This window comes from Panthera pardus, unplaced genomic scaffold, assembly GCF_024362965.1.
Source record: "Panthera pardus isolate Hobbes unplaced genomic scaffold, ASM2436296v1 HiC_scaffold_11, whole genome shotgun sequence".
NCBI classification, from domain to species: domain Eukaryota; kingdom Metazoa; phylum Chordata; class Mammalia; order Carnivora; family Felidae; genus Panthera; species Panthera pardus.
In genome coordinates, this window is record NW_026526666.1 from 87096650 (window position 1) to 87115024 (window position 18375).

An 18375-nucleotide genomic window follows, 5' to 3' on the forward strand; every position below is an offset into this window, starting at 1 on the left:
TCCGCAGGAACAAAACAAAACAAAACAAACACAAAACTGCATAAAGGTGAGCAGTGAGCTCAGCAGCAAAGTACAGAAGTTCGAGAGCCAGAGCTCTGGCTGCAAATGCCAGCTGTGCGGCTAGTTAGCTATGTGCCCCTACCTACCATATGTCAGTTTCTCTGTTAAATGGGTTGCGGTGCAGAGTACCTGCGTTAATAGCTCTAAAACTTCTCGAACAGGGATTTTTAGCACCCCCCCCCCGCCCCGTTTCTGCACACAGACGCTTTTTGGCTATGGACCCTTTCTCAGAATAGTGCTTTTGGAAGCATTAAAAAATGCTGGAGATTACAAGGAAGAGAATTATAACCAAAATATACTTAAAGACACAAATTTATGATTGGGGCGCCCGGCTGGCTCAGTCGGTAAAACATGCAACTCTTGATCTCCAGGTTGTGAGTTTGAGCCCCTTGTTGGGTGTAGAAATTACTTGAAAAAATAAAATCTTAACCGCCCCCCCCCCAACATTTATGATATAGTAATGGGTTTATTAGCATGAAAATAACAAGACTGGAAGTTAAAGTTAAAATTTCCTTTTCTTTCATGCTTATTTTTATTTTTGAGAGAGAGAGGGAGGGAGGCGCAGAGAGAGAGGGGGGACAAAGGATCCAAAACAAGCTCTCTGCTGACAGCAGCAAGCCTGCTGTGGGGCTCTAACTCACGAACCATGAATTCATGTCCTGAGTCGAAGTTGGACACTCAACTGATTGAGCCAGCCAGGTGCCCCTAAATTTTCCTTTTCTAATGATATCAGCTAAACTGTGGGGTGGTCTTTGACTCACCTTTTCACATGTATTTATCAGTTAACCACTAAATATAAGGAATCAGAAGAATAATGGAGAAGCCTGGGTTACTGGTGTGAGAACAAGTGGATTTACCATTTGGTCACTGACCTTCTACTGGGCTCAGAGGTGCCCAATCAATGGCAGCTATGTCGCAGGAGTGTCTGAAGGAGTGTGATTTAATGGTGGGCTAATAACTATCACGATTCTGAAACAGTTATGAGCATATATAATGTTGAGACACTTGCAATAACTACAATTTGAATGAAAAAATCTGTGATTTAGAGGAGCCTGGGTGGCTCAGTCAGTTGAGCGGCTGACTTTGGCTCAGGTCATGACCTCACGGTTCATGAGTTCAAGCCCCACGTCGGGCTCTGTGCTGACAGCTCAGGGCCTGGAGCCTGCTTTGGATTCTGTGTCTCCCTCTCTCTCTGCCCCTCCCTCTCTCAAAAATAAACATTAAAAAAAATAAATATTAAAAAAAATTTTTTTTTTTAAATCTGTGATTTCAATTGGTGACAAAGCCACAGATACTGCTAATACTTCAATCCATATAGAAGGAAGTGGTAAATTTTGGTTACAGTTTAGTGAAAATATATCACTTTTTTTCCCATCCAAGTTTATCGGCCCTCTGTATTCTGAATCCCAGTTAAGAGCTTTTCTCTTAGAACAACAATCTGTGACATACGATTTGTAGCTATCACCACCACCACCACCACCATCCCAGGCCAGGAGACTCCCAGGACTTTGGAATCAGACAGAATCACTTCCATTTGCTGTGTGACTGCGCCCAATTTCAACACCTCTCTGAACTGTTCCTTCCTGTCTAAAACAGAGACACTTAGACCTTAGTGCTGTGAAGATTTCCTTGAAGTATGTTGAAATCTGTCAAATGGGATGGCTCTGAGCTATGATTATTGCTTTAGTTCTATGGAGAGGGGCCTGGGAAGGCTTCCCAGGGCCTGCCCCTCTGACTGTGTCACTTTGGAATCCCTACCAGTGCCCCAGCACCCAGCCTTCAAAGCCTGACATGATCTTGCCCCCAAATCCAAATTCTGCACTTGGCCTACGGATGGCCCATATAATGGGTGTGTGTTAGTTGCCATCATTTAATAATTTCACATAGAAATTGAGTTCTCTGGAACTTGGCCCACTCCCCTGGCTCCCTCCTACCATTACATGCAGCATCAAACAAGAATGCAGATTGTTATCTGCATCTTTCAGGGTCCCCGCAGGTACCTGCAGGCTTGGCTCCCTCGCTGGTGAACCAGCAGGCTCCACTGTGCAACACAGCCCTCCCCTCTCTGGCTTTGTCCTTGGCCCCATTCATGCATCCTCATACCCTGAGCTGCACGTGTCCTTTCATCACTCCTCCGTTTTGCCCTCTTCCTTCAACAGCCTCCCTGCGGCACTCTGGGGAAGCCCAGTAAACACACACCTGTCTCCACCACCCTGATTTCATCAAACACCTACCCTGAGCCAGCCTGAACACACAGTCCTGTAGGGCAGAAACAGACAGGAACTCACCACTCACATGCACCCCTAAAAGGATTGGGGGCCTGACGTCCACAACATTGCCTTTATTTTTAAAAAATATTTATTTAAGAGGTCATCTCTACACCCGACGTGGGACTTGAGCTCACAACCCCAAGATCAAGAGTCGCATGCTCTTCCGACCGAGGCAGCCAGGCGCCCCACATAACCTTGCCTTTATTTTCTGCCCCTAGCACCTGGCAGGGCTAGGCAGTTAAGGGCAGAGTAAATGGTAGCTTCTATGTTAAAGGTAGTTTTCTGAGTTTATAAAAGTTCCTTCTGCATCTTTGTTGTAAAATATTCAAAGGTTAGCAGTAGGTCATTATACCTCTATTCTAGGCCCAAGTGGGGACCACTGTAAAGTTTCCATTTTCTGCATATGCAGGTACTCTGTATACTATTCTGAAGACATGTTGTTGTTGTTGTTCATATTATAAGATAACCAATACCAAATGAATTCATACATGTTAAGTGCTTATAATACTGCCTGGCACAGTCAGCTGTTTTTTAGCATGCCACGGACAGCTCTCTTAATCAGTATATGCTAATCTCCTTTTACTATTGTCCCCAAGCCAAGAATAGGAAAGTCCCTGCGGGAACTTCATCTTGCAATAAGAAGTGATATGTGCCCTCCCCCTCCCAAGGTAATGGGCGTTGATGTAACAGAAACCAAGTGAAAAGGCTCACCAATGTTCAGGGGGACCGGGGAGGGCTAATAAGGCACCCTGCCCCTCCTTTGCTGAGGGCTGACTGGTGATATCCGACCATCTGAGGAATAGGGATAGAGCCAGGACTCGGGCTGGGGAGACCCTCCCAGTACCTGGTCCAGGTCTAAGACTCCTGAGCGCTGCCAGGCAAGGCCTTTCCTGCCCTACCCAGCCTGGCTTCCCTGGTGAGTGGGGGAGGTGCTGCTCAGGCCTGATGCTGATCTCTCTTGACAGCTGCTCCTGAAGCTGGCAGGATGGGCAGGCGGGGGAAGGGACCAGATTTAAAGGTTCAGCTGCCCCGCCCCCTGCCAGACCTGGGAGGACAGACGCTGGTGAGCATCCTCTGAGGTATGGCTCCCATGGATATGAGAGGTCAGACACCTCTATGCCCTGATTTCCACTCCTTGGTATTATGAACACCACTAATCCTCATTCCTGCTTCCACCCCACAGGCCGCCAAGGAAGACTAGTGGCACCCACCATGAGATTTCGACGCCTGACCCCTGGCTACTTCCGGGTGCTACAGGTAAGTACCTCTAACCTACGGCTTCAGCCACGGACCCCCTCTTTCCCCTACCATAGCTGGGCTAACACCCCCAGCATCCAGGCTGTCACGTTTCCTGCCGCCTGAGCGGCCAGGGCCCAGATGGGCAGTGAAGCGAGAGGGATTGGGGTGGAATCTCCCTGGGGCAGCAATGGCATCCATATCTCCTTCACCCAGCTGTACCCTCTCAGCTCCTTCCCACCCCCCACCTTCCCAGAAGTCTCAACTGACCCCTCAGATGGACCCTCTGTGTATCTCCAGATGCAGATAGCTGGGGAGCTCAAAGCAGAGCCCCGGAGTCCACTGGCCGGGGTAGTGGCTACACTGCTGGCTGTCCTTGGACTGGGTGGCTCCTGCTATGCTGTCTGGAAGATGGTGGGGCAGCGGCGGCCGCCACAGGCCTGATGATAAAGTAGGCAGCCTCACGCCCGGGTCCTGGGGGAGGTGACTCAGTGGGGGCTGCAATCTCGGGAGCCCACTTCTTTTCTGAGGGTCAGTCCCTGATCTTCCCTCTCCCCTTCACTGACCTGGGCTCCATCTTGGGGCTCCAGCTCAGATGCCAGGACCCCTGAGGGAAAGCAAGGCTGTAGGTTCCAAAGCCGGACCAAGTGGGGAATGGACACCCTCGGCCCTGTAAACAAGAGTAACAGAGAAACCCCTACAGGGCGGGAGTTTGGAGGAGTGGCCTGGAGGTTAGAGAGTCAGAGACAAGTCCTCTTCATCCAGTTCCTTTATTGGGAGTGAGGGCACCCAGAAGAGGCCATCCACTCCCCAAACCCAGGGTCAAAATAGGTTGGCACAGTCTTTGCCAGCCTAGCCCTTGCACCACTGTCCATGGGCAGTTCCCCTGCCCTACATCCTCAGGCCATGTCAGGGAGATGTGTCCATCTCGGGGGCCTCAGTGGATACTTCTGTGGGCACGGCCAGCCGCTGGGGGGGCACATAAGAGCCCATACCCGCTGCCCTTTCGGCCTCCTCCTGACTGTAGGGCTCCACGCTCAGCTGCTTTAGCCTGGTTGAAAGAAGAGAGAGAGTTGGGAGCTGACCAGATGCAAGCCCTGTCTGCCCAGCACCCGTCCACCAGTCCTCTCCTTACTCCTTCATACCTCTTCTTGTGGTCTTTGGATCGGAAGTGGGTCTTCAGGGTGGTGGAATCGACGAAGTACCTCCTGTAGGGATGGGAGGTGGGTAAGGAGGAGAGTGAGGTGATGCATCTCAGGTATGCCTATCTCCCTGACGCGGGGCTCTGAGCCTGAAGTGATGGGAGGTCAGCAGACCCCGCGCGTCCTGGGACCCGGACCTCACGCCCCCGTCCCGTCCCGCGTACCCTTCTCCTCCCCAGGCCAGGCCCGGCCGGGACTCACGCGCAGGCCAGACAGCGATGCAGGCCGCCCCCTGGCAGGTCGGGGTCGGGCTCGGAGCCCAGGTCTGGACGAGACCGTGCGGGAACCTGGGGCCGCAGCTCGCGGTGAATTTCGTCCAGGTCCGGCTGCCGCCGCTTCGCCTTCATCTGGCGGGCCAGGGAGTGGGCTCGGTGAGCACCCGTCCGACGGGAGCGACCCATGGCCAGTGACTGCGGGGCCAGGGGGCCCAGAACCGGGAGCCGGGTCAGGGGCACACGTGCGGGCGCTTCCGGATTGCTGGATGACGTCAAGGACGCCCGGGGGCGGAGCAGGTTCGTCCAGACTGCCTCAGATGACGTCACTCGCGCAGGCTGCTCCTTGAGCGCCCCCAGGCGGCGGTCGACGTCAGAGACGGAGCGCCGGGCGGGGCCCAAAGCTGCGGCTTCAGCTCAGGGCGAGGCTTTGGCCCGGGAGCGGCTGGGTGGTGCGGGCCCCCGGGGGATTCCGCCCCCTGACCTCCGGTCCCTTCTGGCCGGACTTGTCTCTACTCCATCCCTTGGCACTATCACCTCATGCTTGTTCCCAGATCGTAGACTCCACGGTCAGCGGGGGGAGGGAATATGCCTTGAGCATCTCTGGGAGGCACTGAAAAATGTCTGTGATGTGAATAAATGAATTAATGAGTGCGAGTGAGTAAGTTTGGGATCTGGCCCCCACAGGGACTCCTGAGATACCTCCAGTTCCTGACAAAGCGCTCACCACTTCTCACCGTTCCCCAGTTATTCCCTTGGGTCTCCGTCCTTCGTGCACCCCCAGTCAAATCCGTGAGCAAGGAGTGTTCTGCTCAGGCATCTCCTCAGACTGCACGGGGTCAGCAACTCTCACAAGAAGTGGAAGGGCTGGCAGAAGCACCTCTTATCTTTGCCCCCTTTCTCTGAGCCCTGGACTCCCTGGTGTGGGCTGGCGGCAAAGGCAGAGATACAGCCTAGGTATTTTGTGCTCAGAGTGGGGAGAAGGCCAGAGAGCCTTCCTCCGTTCATTGGAGCCTGGTGCCTTCCTGGCTGACCAGAGGAGCTCAGCAATAATTCAGGGGCTCCAGCTCTTTGGAACCTGTTGCCAGGAAACAGGGAGACATGCACGTGCATCCCCGGGGAGAGGAATCGGTTTCCAGCCCAGACAAAGCAGAGAAATGTAAGCCCAGGGTGCCAACCAGGGGCTTTGAGACCTCCCCACTCCAGTTCACAGTTGAATGGGGACATAGGGCAGGCCCTGCTGAAGGCACAACTGGTATGGCTACAGTCACAGGGGCACCAGTGTGGGTCTTGGGCCCAAGGACTTTATAAATGGACTTTGTGAATGCAAGCAGATTTTTTTTGGAGCCATTCCAAGAGATCAAATTCAAGTACCCGTAGGGCCAGGAAGCGGGCCTCCGTGCAGAGAGATGTCTCCATTATTCTTGGCCAATATGGGTCAAGATGAGGGGCTGAGGCCACAGAAGTCAGCTCTGTCCTGTCTCCACCCCAGACTCCTCTGGATCAGTTCACCTGCCTGACAGTGTGCCAGCTGGGGAGGCTGGTGCATCTTTAATGAAGTCACCTGATCCCTGGGACAGGCTCTTGGCCTCACCAAGTTCCTGGAGCCAGACCCGCTGGGTGCCCACTGAGTCACTGCCTTCCTGAGCTTGGGTGCCAGGCCTGTTTTCCCTGCAGCCATGAACCAGACCTTCTGGAAAACCTACAAGTCCAAAGTGTTACAGACCCTCAGTGGGGAATCTGAGGAAGACCTGGCAGAGGAGGTGGGTACCATCCATGTTTGCTGGGTGGGTCATGGGCGGAGAGAGCAGGAGTGAGATACAATGAAGAGCAAGGGACAGGCTCTGTGAGGAGAGGCACATTTGTGCAGAAACAATCGGCACCTTCAAGGATGACAAATGGCCTGGTGCCGAAAGCCAGGATATTTCAGGAAACTGAGGAAGAAGATTGGGGGGCCACGGGAAAAATGGTCATTGTCTCCCACGATGGACTCCATCTCCAAAGATGGCAGCCAAGGGCTGCCACATGGAAGAGACCAGGGGGCAGTAGCCACATGGGGCACATGCAGCTTGACACAACTTCCTAATGGGCAGAGCTAAGCAGAATTGGGATGGCTTGCCTGGAGAGGAAGTGAGGCCTATGGTCCTGGAAGTCGTGCTTGCCCTTAGAGGGTCACTGTTGCAGCATCAGATCAGAGCCAGACTTGGAGCATGTTTATTCTGACATTTAAAAAAAAATCAAAAAGGCTCTGAAACTGGGAACGGTCTTACATCTAGAGGCTGTAATAAGTAGCAGTTCGTGCAAACAGATGTGGCAGGGGCAGGAACTAGTTCTATAGGGTGTGTGTGTGTGTGTGTGTGTGTGTGTGCATCTCCACCTTTGTGTCTGTGGATGGGTGGAGAGGTTTAGTGTGCTGTAGATGGGCCTCTGTGCCGCTGCCTGCATTTCTGTAAGTTCACGGGTGTGAATGGTATAACAGTGTACGTGTCCTTGTATAGGTGCCTCACAGCACGTACAGCTATGTACAGGCGAAGAGGCATAGCCCTGTGGAGGCATGCTCATGTACAGGTGTGTGTCTACATCAGCATGCATGCCGTTGTCCACACATTTTTGGGTGTGTGTGGATACGTCCATGGGTGGGCAGGTATGTGGGCTCGAGGGTGTCTGCAGGGGTTTCCTATACAGGTAAGGTATGTGACTGGTGACTTTGGGTAGAGGTACACTTGTATGTACTTATGGAGGGTGTGAGGGGACCAGATGGGTGTTTAGTTGTGGGGGGTTGGGGTGCCGGGGTGTGCGTACCAGGCTAGCAGCGGGGGAGGGAAGTCCCATTCCTCTGGGACCTCTCTCATGCTGGGAGGGGTCTTGTGTCCCAGAGAGGGAACCCAGCGTTAGTGGACTCTGAACCGGCAGAACCTACCGAAGAGGCTTTCCATCCCATGTCCCAGTTGGCCCGCCGGGTGAGTTCTTCCTTCTTTACCCCAGCCCTGGGGAGTCTGGAGGAGGCTGCTGTGGAATCCTGGGAGGTGGTGCTATGACCCTTCCCTGACTCCCAGCCCCTTCCTCCTAGGTTCAGGGGGTCGGGGTGAAAGGTTGGCTGACAATGTCGTCTCTGTTTAACAAAGAAGATGAGGACAAGCTGCTGCCACCGGAGCCCTGTGCCGACCAGTACGTGTGTGTTGGTGGGGGCTGGGAGGGGCCTGGGGTCTCCCTTCTCCCACGTCCTTTCCTTCTGGTCTATTTGTCTTTCTGACCAAGGAGGGAGGGGGAGAGGCAGCCACGGGCTGTTTCAGTTTCTCTCAGCAGGAAAGAGGCCAAATCATCATATCTGGAGATTAGGTTAGATCTCAGGAGGACTTTAAGGGCTGTTGGGATTGAGGTGCTAGGAGGTATTTTAGGCTCTTTTTCCCCATCCACATGGGGGGGGGGTCATCTCCGTACAATCAGGGAACAGAAGACAGAAACTTTAGGTGCTTGGAACTGAGGGTGGTCCAGATCAGTGGTTCCCAATACCCTCATCCTCCTAGGCAATTTCTGCCAGACCCTCCTTCAAAGATTCTGATTCAGCAGGTGCAGGATGAGGCCTGAGGTCTATATTTGCAGCCAGGCTCCTGAAGACCTGAGGCAGGCTAGTCTAGGGACCGCTGTCTTGCTGGGGATTAGGGGATGGTACCCGGGCCAGCTCCTTTCTCCTAGCTCTATTTTGGCACACACTGCCTCCCTGCCCTTTCCTTCAGCCCAGTCCTGCCTCCTTCCTCTGACATTCCCTTATTCCTTTCTCCCCTCCAGTCCCCCTGACCCACCCATCTCTCCAGCTCCGGGGTTTCCTTTCTGTCCCCTGGCGCTCATCTCTTGTCCCTCCCAGAGCTCCAAGGACCCTTCCTTAGACCTGAGGCTCCCACCTCAAGCCTCATCACCGGTCCTTGACTGCCCTTCCCCTCCATGCCACCTCCCCAGTCCTCCTCCCCGCTAAGCCTCTGATCTAGGCGTTTCTCATTCCTCTGGGTCTCTTCACCTGTCCTTCTCTCCAGGGTTCCCTCATTTTCCTAGTCCCCCTTTCCCTCCACCCCAGAACATTGCCCCTGCCCCCGCCCCCGCCCTGCCTCTTTCCCCAGCGCTGCAACCCCGGCTTCGAAGACCCTTTCTCGAAGAGTCTGACCTCGCCCCTTCCCCCGGATGGGAACCTGCGCGGGGGTCTCACTCCTCCCGCTAGCACCGCTGGGCCCCGCCACTCTCTCCGGTCCCCTCCCGCAGCTTTCCGACCCGGCGCCTGAGGCTTCCCTTCTCTGGCCTTGCCCCTCTCCCCGAGTTCCTTCCCTAAACCCCCGACCCCTACTCTCTCCCCAGGGATCTTGGTCTCGGCCCCCTCTTCTCAGACCCCTCCCCTAATCCCCTGACCCTGTCCCACTCCGGCCTCCTTTCCCAGTGCCTCTGAACCCTCCCCTGGCCTTCAGGTCCTGACCTGCGTCCAGTCTCCCGGCACGCCCCCCCCCCCCTCCCCCGTCATCTGACCTCACCCTGGCTTCCCCGGCCCCACTCTTAGCGTCTGCACCCCGTCTCCCCTCTTCGTCCTCTCCTCCCGCCTCTCGGCCGGCTCGTGACCCGTCCCTCTCCCGCAGCCCGCTGGCGGCGAAGTCCCCCTCGCAGGCGGTGGCCGCGGCGGCGGAGGCGGAGCCGCGAGGGCCCGGATTCTGGGACACGTTCGCCAGCAGGTGGCAGCAGCAGCAGGCGGCCGCGGCGTCAATACTGCGCGGCGCTGAACCCACCCGGGAGCCGGACCCCGAAGCCGGGGACGAGGCCGCGGAGGAGGCCGCCGAGCGCCCGGAGCCTGGGGAGGCCGACACCGTGGCCGGCTTCAAGTGGGGCTTCCTCACCCACAAACTGGCCGAGATGAGGGTGAAGGCTGCGCCCAAGGGTGACTAGCCGGCCGGTCCAACAAGGCGCCCGCTCTTCCCCTCGCCCCCCCCCCCCCGCCACCCCCCGCCCATAAAAGCCCTGACCCTGACCCGACACCCCGTGTGACCGCGTGCTTTTGTCCGGACCTCAGGGATGACTTTTCTGGGTGGGCAACCTCAAGGCGGGGTCCACCTCGAAGCGTCCTCGCCCTCTCCCCCCACAAACGTACAGGGAGAAAATGACCAGACAGTCCTGGTGTCAGGAAAGGTTGTGTCCGATTTAGACTACAACTTTCCAGGAAGCTGAGGAGCCCCAGAGGACAGGGCCCGTCGCCCTGTTCGGCCTCTTTTCATTCGACAAACGTTGCCTGTGGCCCTGTTATGCGCACAGTCCCTGTACTCGGGGAAGGAAGGTCAGAGACAAAGGAAAGAACTCAAACTACCAGCGGGTCCCACACAAAGTGACAAGTTGAGGCATAAAAATAAGGCTGTACTTGGGAGCTCGGAGGAGATGAGGCCGATTGGGAAATTCAGGAATTTCTGAGGGAGAATGAATATATGTAATCTTAGAAGGATGAGTGGAAAAAAAGGGGAAGGTAACTCAGGCAAAGGGAGGATGACCGTAAACAAAGACTTGGACGTGTGGACGTGTGTGAGGCAAACAGGGGACCCTGTGTGTCTCTGACGAAAAGGAAGACAGTGGCAGGATGTGAGGCTCCTGGTTGGCAAAATCCTCATTTGAAGAGTCCCTTCCTTTACTGTCCTCAATTCTGGATTCTTCACATCTCAGCCCATTCACAGCTAGTAACCAAAAGGGGGCAGCAAATCTCCAGGAATGCGGGCGGCCTTTCCGGGCCGGGGGATCCCAGGTGTTTGGGGCAGACCCCTCGCCAGAACTCCCCAAACGCGCTATTCCAGGCTCCCAGCTTTAGTTTGGACCGACCTCAGGTCAGGATCAGTGGGGAAGATGATCATAATAGAGTTACTACCAATTCAGTAGCGGTCTTAGCGGCTGTCGTTTACTGAACATTTCCTATACGCCAGTCACTTGGCCATGAGCTTTAGGACCCTTTCAAAACTACTTTGATCACCGAGGGGTGCAACTGTGATTCGGAGAGGTTAAGTGTTTGCCTAGGGTCACGCAGTGAGCCTGGAACCCACACTCCAAACCCACGCACCTAACCCCGCAAGTCCGCCCCGCCTCTTTCCTCAATATGGACTCTCTAATCCAACATCACGACTCCTTTAAATAACATTGTGGCTTTATTCAGCAGATTCTCTGATCTCCCACCCCAGACCTCTCTCCCCAGACCCGGCCTCCACAGGGGCCACATCGCTGCCCCCTCCCCCTCCGCCGTCTGCGCTGGGAAGGGCCTTTGGGAATCATTTTGTCCCAGCCTCCCAAGGTTCACAAGGGGAAGCCCAGATCCAGAGGGAAGGTCTCGCCCCACGGCACCCGGCGCGTCAAAGGCAGGGCGTCCCTTCCGGTGCCCGGGTCCAGCCCCGCGCCCACCCCTTAACCCTGCCCGGACCCCGGACTTCCCGGAAGCCCGCTCCCGAGCGGCCGCAATCACACCTCGGACTCGCGCGGCGGGTCGCGGGCGCGCTGGCAGCCGTACAGCCACTGGATGACGCGCGCGTTGCGCTCCACCACGGACACCGGGGGGCGCCCGTCCCGCGCCGAGCCCGCGGCCTCCGAGCCGCCGCCGCCGCCGCCCCCGCCGCCGCCAGCACCGTCCGGGCGATCCGTGTCGCTGGACGTCCAGTCGCTGGTGTCCCCGGAGCCGGGCGGCGGCGGCGCCCCGGGCTGGGGGCTGGCGTCGGCGCCCCAGCTCTGCGGAGAGAAGCGCTCAGCGCCCAGCACCTCCACCAGCGCGCGCTCCAGGCCGCAGTAGTTGAAGAAGCGCTCCTTCTCCGACAAGGGCAGTGAGCATGTGGGGCACAGCGCCCGCTTTCCTGACGCTTCCGGGGCATCTTGGGGAGCGGCCCAAACCCCAGGAGCCGCTGGTCGCTCGGTTGGGCCGGGACTGCTCGAGGTGGCGTCGCGGGGGGCCCCCAGGAAGAGGCGCCGCACCAGCCCCTGGCCCTTGGCGTTCTCTTTGTTCACCGAAGCCTTGCAGTCCCGCTTCTGGCGGTAGAAGATGAGGGAGTCAGGCCTTGGCAGCCGCCTGCCGCTGCTCCGGCGGGCGGGCCTGGGCGTCCTGGGCGATCCAGGGGGTCCCAACTCATTGTAGGGGTGCGGGGAGAGCGGTCCGGGACCCCCACGCAGGGCTGGCTCCTGACGTCGTGCTATCACTTGGTGTGTCTTGACATACTTGGCTTTGTCGGCCTCCAACCTCTCCACGGCGCTGGGGGTCCGTCCCCTGGACGGGGTGGAGGGAGAGGCCAGGATCATCTTAGCAGAGCTGGGCAGGATAGTACCCCATAAGCCACTGGAGGGAGGAAGCCAGTTGAGGAGCCAAGAGCAATTGGTCGGGACTCCCTGGTACCTACAGGGAAGGAGGAATGGTCAGTGGGAAAGAGTAGATGGCCCTGCACCTCTCCTGTAGGCATTCCTGGGAATAGGATCAGCCAGCCACCCCTCCCCCATCCAAATCAACCAGTGCCGTGTCCAGGGGGCAGAAGCTCAGGCCACCTCTTCCCCTGCTCTCCTATCCCTCAAAGAGGTTGAGCAGGGGCTCCCTGGCTGCCCAGAAAAAAATGCCCCTTTGGGGCACCTGGGTGGCTCAGTCGGTTAAGCGTCCGACTTCGGCTCGGGTCGTGATCTCACAGTCTGTGAGTTCGGGCCCCGCATCAGGCTCTGTGCTAACAGCTCAGAGCCTGGAGCCTGCTTTGGATTCTGTGTCTCCCTCTCTCTCTGCCCCTCCCCTGCTCATGCTCTGTCTCTCTGTCTCAAAAATAATAAATAAAAACATTAAAAAAAATTTTTTTAATGCCCCTTTGAGGGTGCCCTAATCTGGCCACGGAGCCATGCCAAGCAAGCATCAGCAAGCAGGACACTTGGAAAAGGAAGTGGGGCTGGTCCCAGCTCAGTTCCCGCAAGTGGCCTCAACCGGAAAAAATACCTCTTCCCAACCCAGCAACTTTGAATCCTAGACAAGAAGGCTCCCCAGCCGCAGGCTGGCTCTGGCAGGGCCCACCCTTCCCTCCCTGAAGCACTGGGGGTCAGGGATATAACTACAGGGTAGGAACCTCCAGTAATTGCAGCCAATTGCCCTGCCCAGTCCCAGCAGGGCCACGGGGAAGGACAGAGAGCTGGTCACGAGGTCAGATCAGCCAGCTACCTGCCACCTCTGTACCTCTGCCAAGGAAATTCCCCAATGCCCAACTGTAAACATCACCTCTGCGTTTCCATTTCACGGAGAAGGAAACTGATAGAGAGCAAGGGGCTTAATCAGGTCTTACTGAGAGTTAGGAGACGGGTCTCTAACCTCGCACTGCAGAACTAGTCCAGCTGGCGCCTCTCCTTGCCTATCAGAACTTCCCTCTTGTGTTTTGCTTCTATTCCTGCTGCCATAAAACCAAGCAGTTTCCAAGAGATGTGGGCCCTTTGCCTCACTCAAAAGTTCCCTCCGCAAATTCTTCCCCACAACCGGCCAGCATTCCCGGAAATCTGCCCTCGGGGTCCCTGCCCTCTTCTCATCCTGAGACCCTGTGACCCTTGTCCGCCACCTCCCCTCGGCCACTGGGGAAGAGGACCTGGAGCGGTTGTAAATCAAGAGCTGACAGTTCCGCTGGCAGTAACAGAGGGGGCCACCCACGTGGCTCAGCAAACCCCATGCCACCCCTGCTCCCTGAATCCTCCATTCAGTTGAAAGGGAGACATAAGTTCTGGGGGCTGAGGGGACCTGACCTCCAGTCTAGAGGCAACAAAAGAACAGAACTTGCCAGGGATAGAGGGAGGGTCCCCACCCCCAGAGGCCTTGGCACAGAGACCCTGCCAAACCCCCCAGCCCAGCATAGCCAGTTCAGCTTTACTGGCTCTGTCTCTGTCTCTCTCTGTGTCTCTCTGCCTCTGTCTCTGTCTCTCTCTGTCTCTCTGTCTCTCTGTCTGTCTGTCTGTCTCTCTCTCTCTCTCTCTCACACACACACACACACACACACACACACACACACACACACCTATCTAGTGTTTAGTAAGTCAGTCCATAGGTAGTTGGTGGCTGGGAACTCAGGCAGCAAGGAGAGCCTGGAAGTGTCCTCCCTCCGAGCTCTCAAGAAATAACACCAGGCAATGGGTCAGATTCCAAGGTCCCAGGAGGGCACTGTGCTTGTCTGACCTCATGGTTATCCTCCCATCCCCTTCTCCTCTTCCCAGCCCAGAGGAGCAAGGCTATAAAAAGTCCTTAAACACAGGGACCAAAATAATCTGCCGTCCGCTGTCTCTTCCCTGCCTCCTGGGTTGGCCCTGATGCTCGACCACAGATGTTCCACCCTAGAAGCCTGGCAGACATTAGGGTGCCCTCCGTCTGTTTGCCCACCTTCTCCCAGTCCTGTGGTTAGTGGTCTGAACTTTGCTCGTGGCTTCAGCTCTGGACATGGGCTGGGGGGTTTGTTCGCTGGCTTCGTGTCAGCCTCCCAGCTCTAGGGTCCCTGAGTGCCTGCCCACCCCAGCCTGGGCTCAGGATGCACTCACCTCTGAGTATGGAGGCTGAATGCAGGGGTCCCTGGGAAGGACCACAGGAGGCCAGGAGGGACAGCAAGGACTGGAAGTAACTTTGGTAGCAGCCAAACCTCACTCTCCACAGGAAAAGGCGAGAGAGCCTCCACCCCCCCACCCCCTCCAGATTAACCCCTGCCTTCCTGACCAGGAGCCTGGTCTCCAGTTAACTCCTTCCTGGTCACAGTCTCAGTGCTGGAGAGGACCCTTGGACCAGGTCCAGCTCCTTTATTTTACAGCTGGCCACACAGGCCCTGACAGGTTAAGTGATTTGTATGGAGGCACAGTGAGCTTAGGACACTGCCAGGAACCTAGATAAGGTCTCCTGATTCCCTAGCTTCCTCCAGAGGCCTGGGGTAGGGACATTCTATTCATGTGGGGCCAGTCCCCTCTGCTAGGCGTTTGCAGAACCTCTTGGTTAAATGGGAAGGCAGAGCAGGGTCCTAACTGACTGTGCTGTTTCCTCTGTAGCAGGTTTAGGCCTGTCCTGATTGGGGTGTGTGGATGGTGTCAGGCCTGCTCTCCCTAGGGGTGAGGCCAGGAATCTGCAGCCTAAGGGTGGGGGCATGGGTGCCGCAGATGTGCGGGGTGAGCCTGTCCCAGCAAGTCTTGGGAAGACAGCCACCCTGGAGCCCATTGGAGGTGCCTCTGCCCATGGTCCTCTTATGGCCAATGAGATTGGCTGGGAAGAGGTGGTGAAGGAAGGATTCCGGGGCCAAGCCTGGGTCCTTTGGTCTCCTTTCTCCCTTGCCCCACCAGGGACTTCTAGAGCTGACATCTCATGTCTCAAGGGGGAGCCCTGTCTCCGCAGTGCTTGGTGCCAGGAGACCTCTTTCCTTCTCCCCAGTAAACTGCAGCACCCAGAACAAAAAAGTCAATGTCCCTGCCAAGGGGCCCCTGCCCCCCTTCAACTGACCACTTTCCACAAATCCCTTTCCCTCTCTTGTAGAACTTTCAATGTTTGCAAAGCACATTCACACCTGTGCTCTTGGATCTCCTTTGTCTATCCTAAAAACCCTAGGGGGTGCCCCCCCACCCCCCAGCAGAGGTGACCATCCCACTTGATGGATGAAGAAACAGGATCTTGCCAAAACCCAACTCCAAAACCACTCTCCACTGTACCCTCTGTCTGTAAAGTAAGGTAATGAGACTGAAAAAATCAGAGGCCCATTTGCTGGTAAGAGATTTTTATCACCTAGTTAAAGGAAGTTTTTTGTTTTTTGGGTTTGTTTTTTTTTTTGGTCCATGATAGTTCCATATTGTATTATTACGGCTCTTTGAGAAGTGCTTTCATCTACATGATCACAGTTCATCCCTCGGACAATCTTTGGGGAGTAGTAGGTTTTAGTTTCCCCATTTGACAGTTGAGAATAATACCGAGACTCAGAGATGTGAAATGACAGATCCAAGCTCACACAAGGCAAAGAACTTTTACTGGGAGATTAATATATGCTGGACACTGTTCTGTGTGTGCTTCACGCCATGACTAATACGTTTAATTCTCCAAACAACCCAGTGAAATGGGTACTTTCATTCTCCTAATTTTATAGATGCAGGTTGGAGTCTTGGCCCATAGCGCTGAGATCTGGTCGCGAAGGGGTTAAGCGTGGAGGCTGGGCAGGGCCCAGCTGGGATGCTGTCAATGGCAGGAAACCTGGCCCGTGAAGGAGGGGGAGGATGGGGCTGTTGTGTCTGACAACCCCCATCCCTTTGGTCTTAAAGGAGCATCCGGGTTGGGAAGGGCAGGTGGGGTGGGGTGGGGTGGGGAGTGGGCTTCTCAGCTCTTTTCTAGGACAGATGCTGGACTGCAGAATGAGGGATTCAGAGTGGAACGCAGGGGCTGCCCTGGGGCAGCCCCTGGTCTGATGAGGGTGACTAGAAGGGACTCTGCTTGTAGGAGCCCTCCATCAGATGGGGGAGGCAGCCCCAGCCCTCAGAGCGCCCAGTCAGAGGGGGGAGACAGAGCTCTGGAGTCCGAGGTGGGGGATGGTCAAGTAGCCTTGCTCTCACCAGCGCACAGTCTGAGGGGTGACAATACCGTGTCCCAGGATGCCAGTGGAAACAGACCCTCTACTGTGCTGGCGGAGCAGGCTCATGGAGGGGAGGTCAAACTGGATTGGCCTTCTGGGTAAGAGAGCCCTGCAAGTCAGCGAGAGAGTGAGGAGTGGGGAGATCATGAGGTGGAGCTCCAGCTGCCTGCCCCCGCCCCGTCTCTGGGTCACACTTGCCATGAACGGATCATCTGTCTTTCTGATAATGGATCCCTAGGGACATCCTTAAAGTGGCTCCTTCCGGTGCTAGAGGCAGGACCCTGGGCCTGTGGGAGGCCAAATCTGAGAGATATTTCCTTCCTATTTCCAAGCTCATTCCCGGATCACCTTGATGATCAGTTGGAAATGGGCTGAGTCAGAACTGGCTCCTTTCGGAGAAGGGGTGGGGGGGGGAGGCTGGGGGAGCAGCTCTGGTCAGTGTCGGGAATAATGAGAAGGCTCTGGGAGGCCTTCAGATCCAGCCTCAGACCCCCGACCCACACTGTCACCTCCCTTAGCAGCCAGCTACAGGCCCCCCACCACAGCCACACACACCTCAGCCCTGCCTTTGATTCTAACCCTGGTGTAACCGCTCACTGGCTGTGTGGCCTGGAGCAAGAACTCAACCTCTCTGAGTTTCCTTCTGTGTAAAATCGGAATGAGAAGACCCAGGTCTTGAGTGGCACAAAGAAGTGGCAGCTGAGAAAGCCCCTGGTGCCTCAAGGTGCTCATGAATGTTAGATGGATCTGCCTCTTAGCCCCTGCCCTGCAATGACACCTCCGGCCTAAATGGTTTCTAACCCCACAGTCTCAGCTGCTGTCAACAAATCATTCTGAACTCTGCTCTGCGCTGTGGGGTCAGCAGCAGGGTCAGACCGGTTTCTGCCCTCAGGGAGCTCAGCCTGCTTAGGGGTGGATTGGGGGGCAGGGGCATGACAGACTGATCACAACTTCAGCCAGAGCAGTGCTTCTTTCTGTGACGGAGATGAACAAAGCAGGGGAGAGGGGAGGACGTGTGTTCTGCCAGAGAAGAGGGGGGTACGTTTTTCAAAGAGGGGGTATCTGGGCCTGGAAGGGATTTCTGGCAGGGGTGGGATGTCTGGTGGGGTCTGGAGGAGGGGGGTGTTGGGGGAGGGATGGTGAAAGCTACAGGCCCCAAAACAGCAGGAGCCAGGGTGTCAGGGAGGGGACTGCAGGGGGTGTGGAGAGGGGAGGGGAGGAGAGGGAGAGAGGGACAGAGGGAGGGAGAGGCTCAGGAGGGCTGAGAGACAAGATGGGGGTGCCGAGAAGGGAGGAGATGCGTGAGGTGGTGGGGGGTCCTGAGAAAAGGCGGCTCGGCGGAGAGGGCTCCGGGAGGGGTCAGGAGCTGCCAGCAGGAGGGGCCCACAGCGCCGGTGAGGCCCCAGCACCACAGGAGGGGCCCCCTGCGCCATGTGCGCCCCCACGGAGATCAGAGCAGCTATCCTGTAATTCGGGACCTTCCGTTTAGGAAAGAATCTCAGCCACAACAATAGCCTGGCTCCCGCTCTGCCTCCGAGGGGTGCGGCCTCTGGGCAGAGCCGTTGCCCCGCACCCACCGGGGGAGGGAAGGGCAGCGGGGTCGCGGAGAGGAAGGTGTCATGGCACGCTGTTGGTGGAGCCCCTCCGCGTTGCCAGTGAACACAGTGAGTAAGAGAGAGGCTGTCCGCTCGCACAGCGCTTCCAGCCCAGGGTTAGAATAAGGAAACCAACGCCATTTACTGTCCGCTGTGCGCGAGGCGCTCCGCTCCTTGCGACACCTGCTTCTTATCAAACCCTAGGGGGTGCGGGG

General features: G+C 56.4%; 4 protein-coding genes across 7 annotated transcripts; 2 read left to right on the forward strand and 2 right to left on the reverse strand.

Annotated features, from left to right (window-relative positions):
- Window positions 1-3517: 3517 nt before the first annotated feature.
- Window positions 3518-5634, forward strand: ZNF593OS (ZNF593 opposite strand). Of its 2 annotated transcripts, XM_053898785.1 has the most exons (3): window positions 3518-3587; window positions 3867-4017; window positions 4948-5634. In XM_053898785.1, exons 1-2 carry the CDS (start codon window positions 3543-3545, stop codon window positions 4008-4010), a joined length of 189 nt encoding a protein of 62 aa, XP_053754760.1. In that variant the 5' UTR covers window positions 3518-3542; the 3' UTR covers window positions 4011-4017; window positions 4948-5634. The 2 variants fall into 2 exon arrangements, with proteins under 2 accessions (XP_053754760.1, XP_053754759.1); XM_053898784.1 differs by having other exon boundaries at window positions 3867-5634.
- ZNF593 (zinc finger protein 593) lies at window positions 4323-5169 on the reverse strand. The gene is made up of 3 exons (XM_019432545.2): window positions 4970-5169; window positions 4712-4774; window positions 4323-4617 (listed from the first exon to the last, which is right to left on the reverse strand). Exons 1-3 carry the CDS (start codon window positions 5167-5169, stop codon window positions 4476-4478), a joined length of 405 nt encoding a protein of 134 aa, XP_019288090.1. The 3' UTR covers window positions 4323-4475.
- Window positions 5162-9940, forward strand: CUNH1orf232 (chromosome unknown C1orf232 homolog). Of its 2 annotated transcripts, XM_019432543.2 has the most exons (5): window positions 5162-5280; window positions 5668-6743; window positions 7857-7940; window positions 8051-8148; window positions 9600-9940. In XM_019432543.2, exons 2-5 carry the CDS (start codon window positions 6660-6662, stop codon window positions 9901-9903), a joined length of 570 nt encoding a protein of 189 aa, XP_019288088.1. In that variant the 5' UTR covers window positions 5162-5280; window positions 5668-6659; the 3' UTR covers window positions 9904-9940. The 2 variants fall into 2 exon arrangements, with proteins under 2 accessions (XP_019288088.1, XP_019288089.1); XM_019432544.2 differs by lacking the exons at window positions 5162-5280; window positions 5668-6743 and adding an exon at window positions 7358-7548.
- Window positions 9941-10867: 927 nt separating this feature from the next.
- On the reverse strand, window positions 10868-14636 carry FAM110D (family with sequence similarity 110 member D). 2 transcript variants are annotated; one of them, XM_019432539.2, is made up of 2 exons: window positions 14512-14636; window positions 10868-12364 (listed from the first exon to the last, which is right to left on the reverse strand). In XM_019432539.2, the coding sequence occupies exon 2, from the start codon at window positions 12268-12270 to the stop codon at window positions 11446-11448; it is 825 nt and encodes a 274-aa protein (XP_019288084.1). In that variant the 5' UTR covers window positions 12271-12364; window positions 14512-14636; the 3' UTR covers window positions 10868-11445. The 2 variants fall into 2 exon arrangements, with proteins under 2 accessions (XP_019288084.1, XP_019288085.1); XM_019432540.2 differs by lacking the exon at window positions 14512-14636 and adding an exon at window positions 12941-13084.
- Window positions 14637-18375: the final 3739 nt, after the last annotated feature.

What these genes read in the sequence shown, in the direction of transcription:
- ZNF593OS (XM_053898784.1), top strand. Translation starts at nt 3,543, where the DNA reads ATGAGATTTCGACGCCTGACCCCTGGCTACTTCCGGGTGCTACAG. An exon ending in GCTACTTCCGGGTGCTACAG is followed by an intron (nt 3,588 to 3,866) that starts GTAAGTACCTCT and finishes GTGTATCTCCAG; the next exon opens with ATGCAGATAGCTGGGGAGCT.
- ZNF593 (XM_019432545.2), bottom strand. Translation starts at nt 5,169, where the DNA reads ATGGGTCGCTCCCGTCGGACGGGTGCTCACCGAGCCCACTCCCTGGCC. An exon ending in CATCGCTGTCTGGCCTGCGC is followed by an intron (nt 4,775 to 4,969) that starts GTGAGTCCCGGC and finishes CCATCCCTACAG; the next exon opens with GAGGTACTTCGTCGATTCCA. An exon ending in TCCAAAGACCACAAGAAGAG is followed by an intron (nt 4,618 to 4,711) that starts GTATGAAGGAGT and finishes TCTTTCAACCAG; the next exon opens with GCTAAAGCAGCTGAGCGTGG.
- CUNH1orf232 (XM_019432543.2), top strand. Translation starts at nt 6,660, where the DNA reads ATGAACCAGACCTTCTGGAAAACCTACAAGTCCAAAGTGTTACAGACC. An exon ending in AGGAAGACCTGGCAGAGGAG is followed by an intron (nt 6,744 to 7,856) that starts GTGGGTACCATC and finishes CTTGTGTCCCAG; the next exon opens with AGAGGGAACCCAGCGTTAGT. An exon ending in CCGGAGCCCTGTGCCGACCA is followed by an intron (nt 8,149 to 9,599) that starts GTACGTGTGTGT and finishes CCTCTCCCGCAG; the next exon opens with CCCGCTGGCGGCGAAGTCCC.
- FAM110D (XM_019432539.2), bottom strand. Translation starts at nt 12,270, where the DNA reads ATGATCCTGGCCTCTCCCTCCACCCCGTCCAGGGGACGGACCCCCAGC.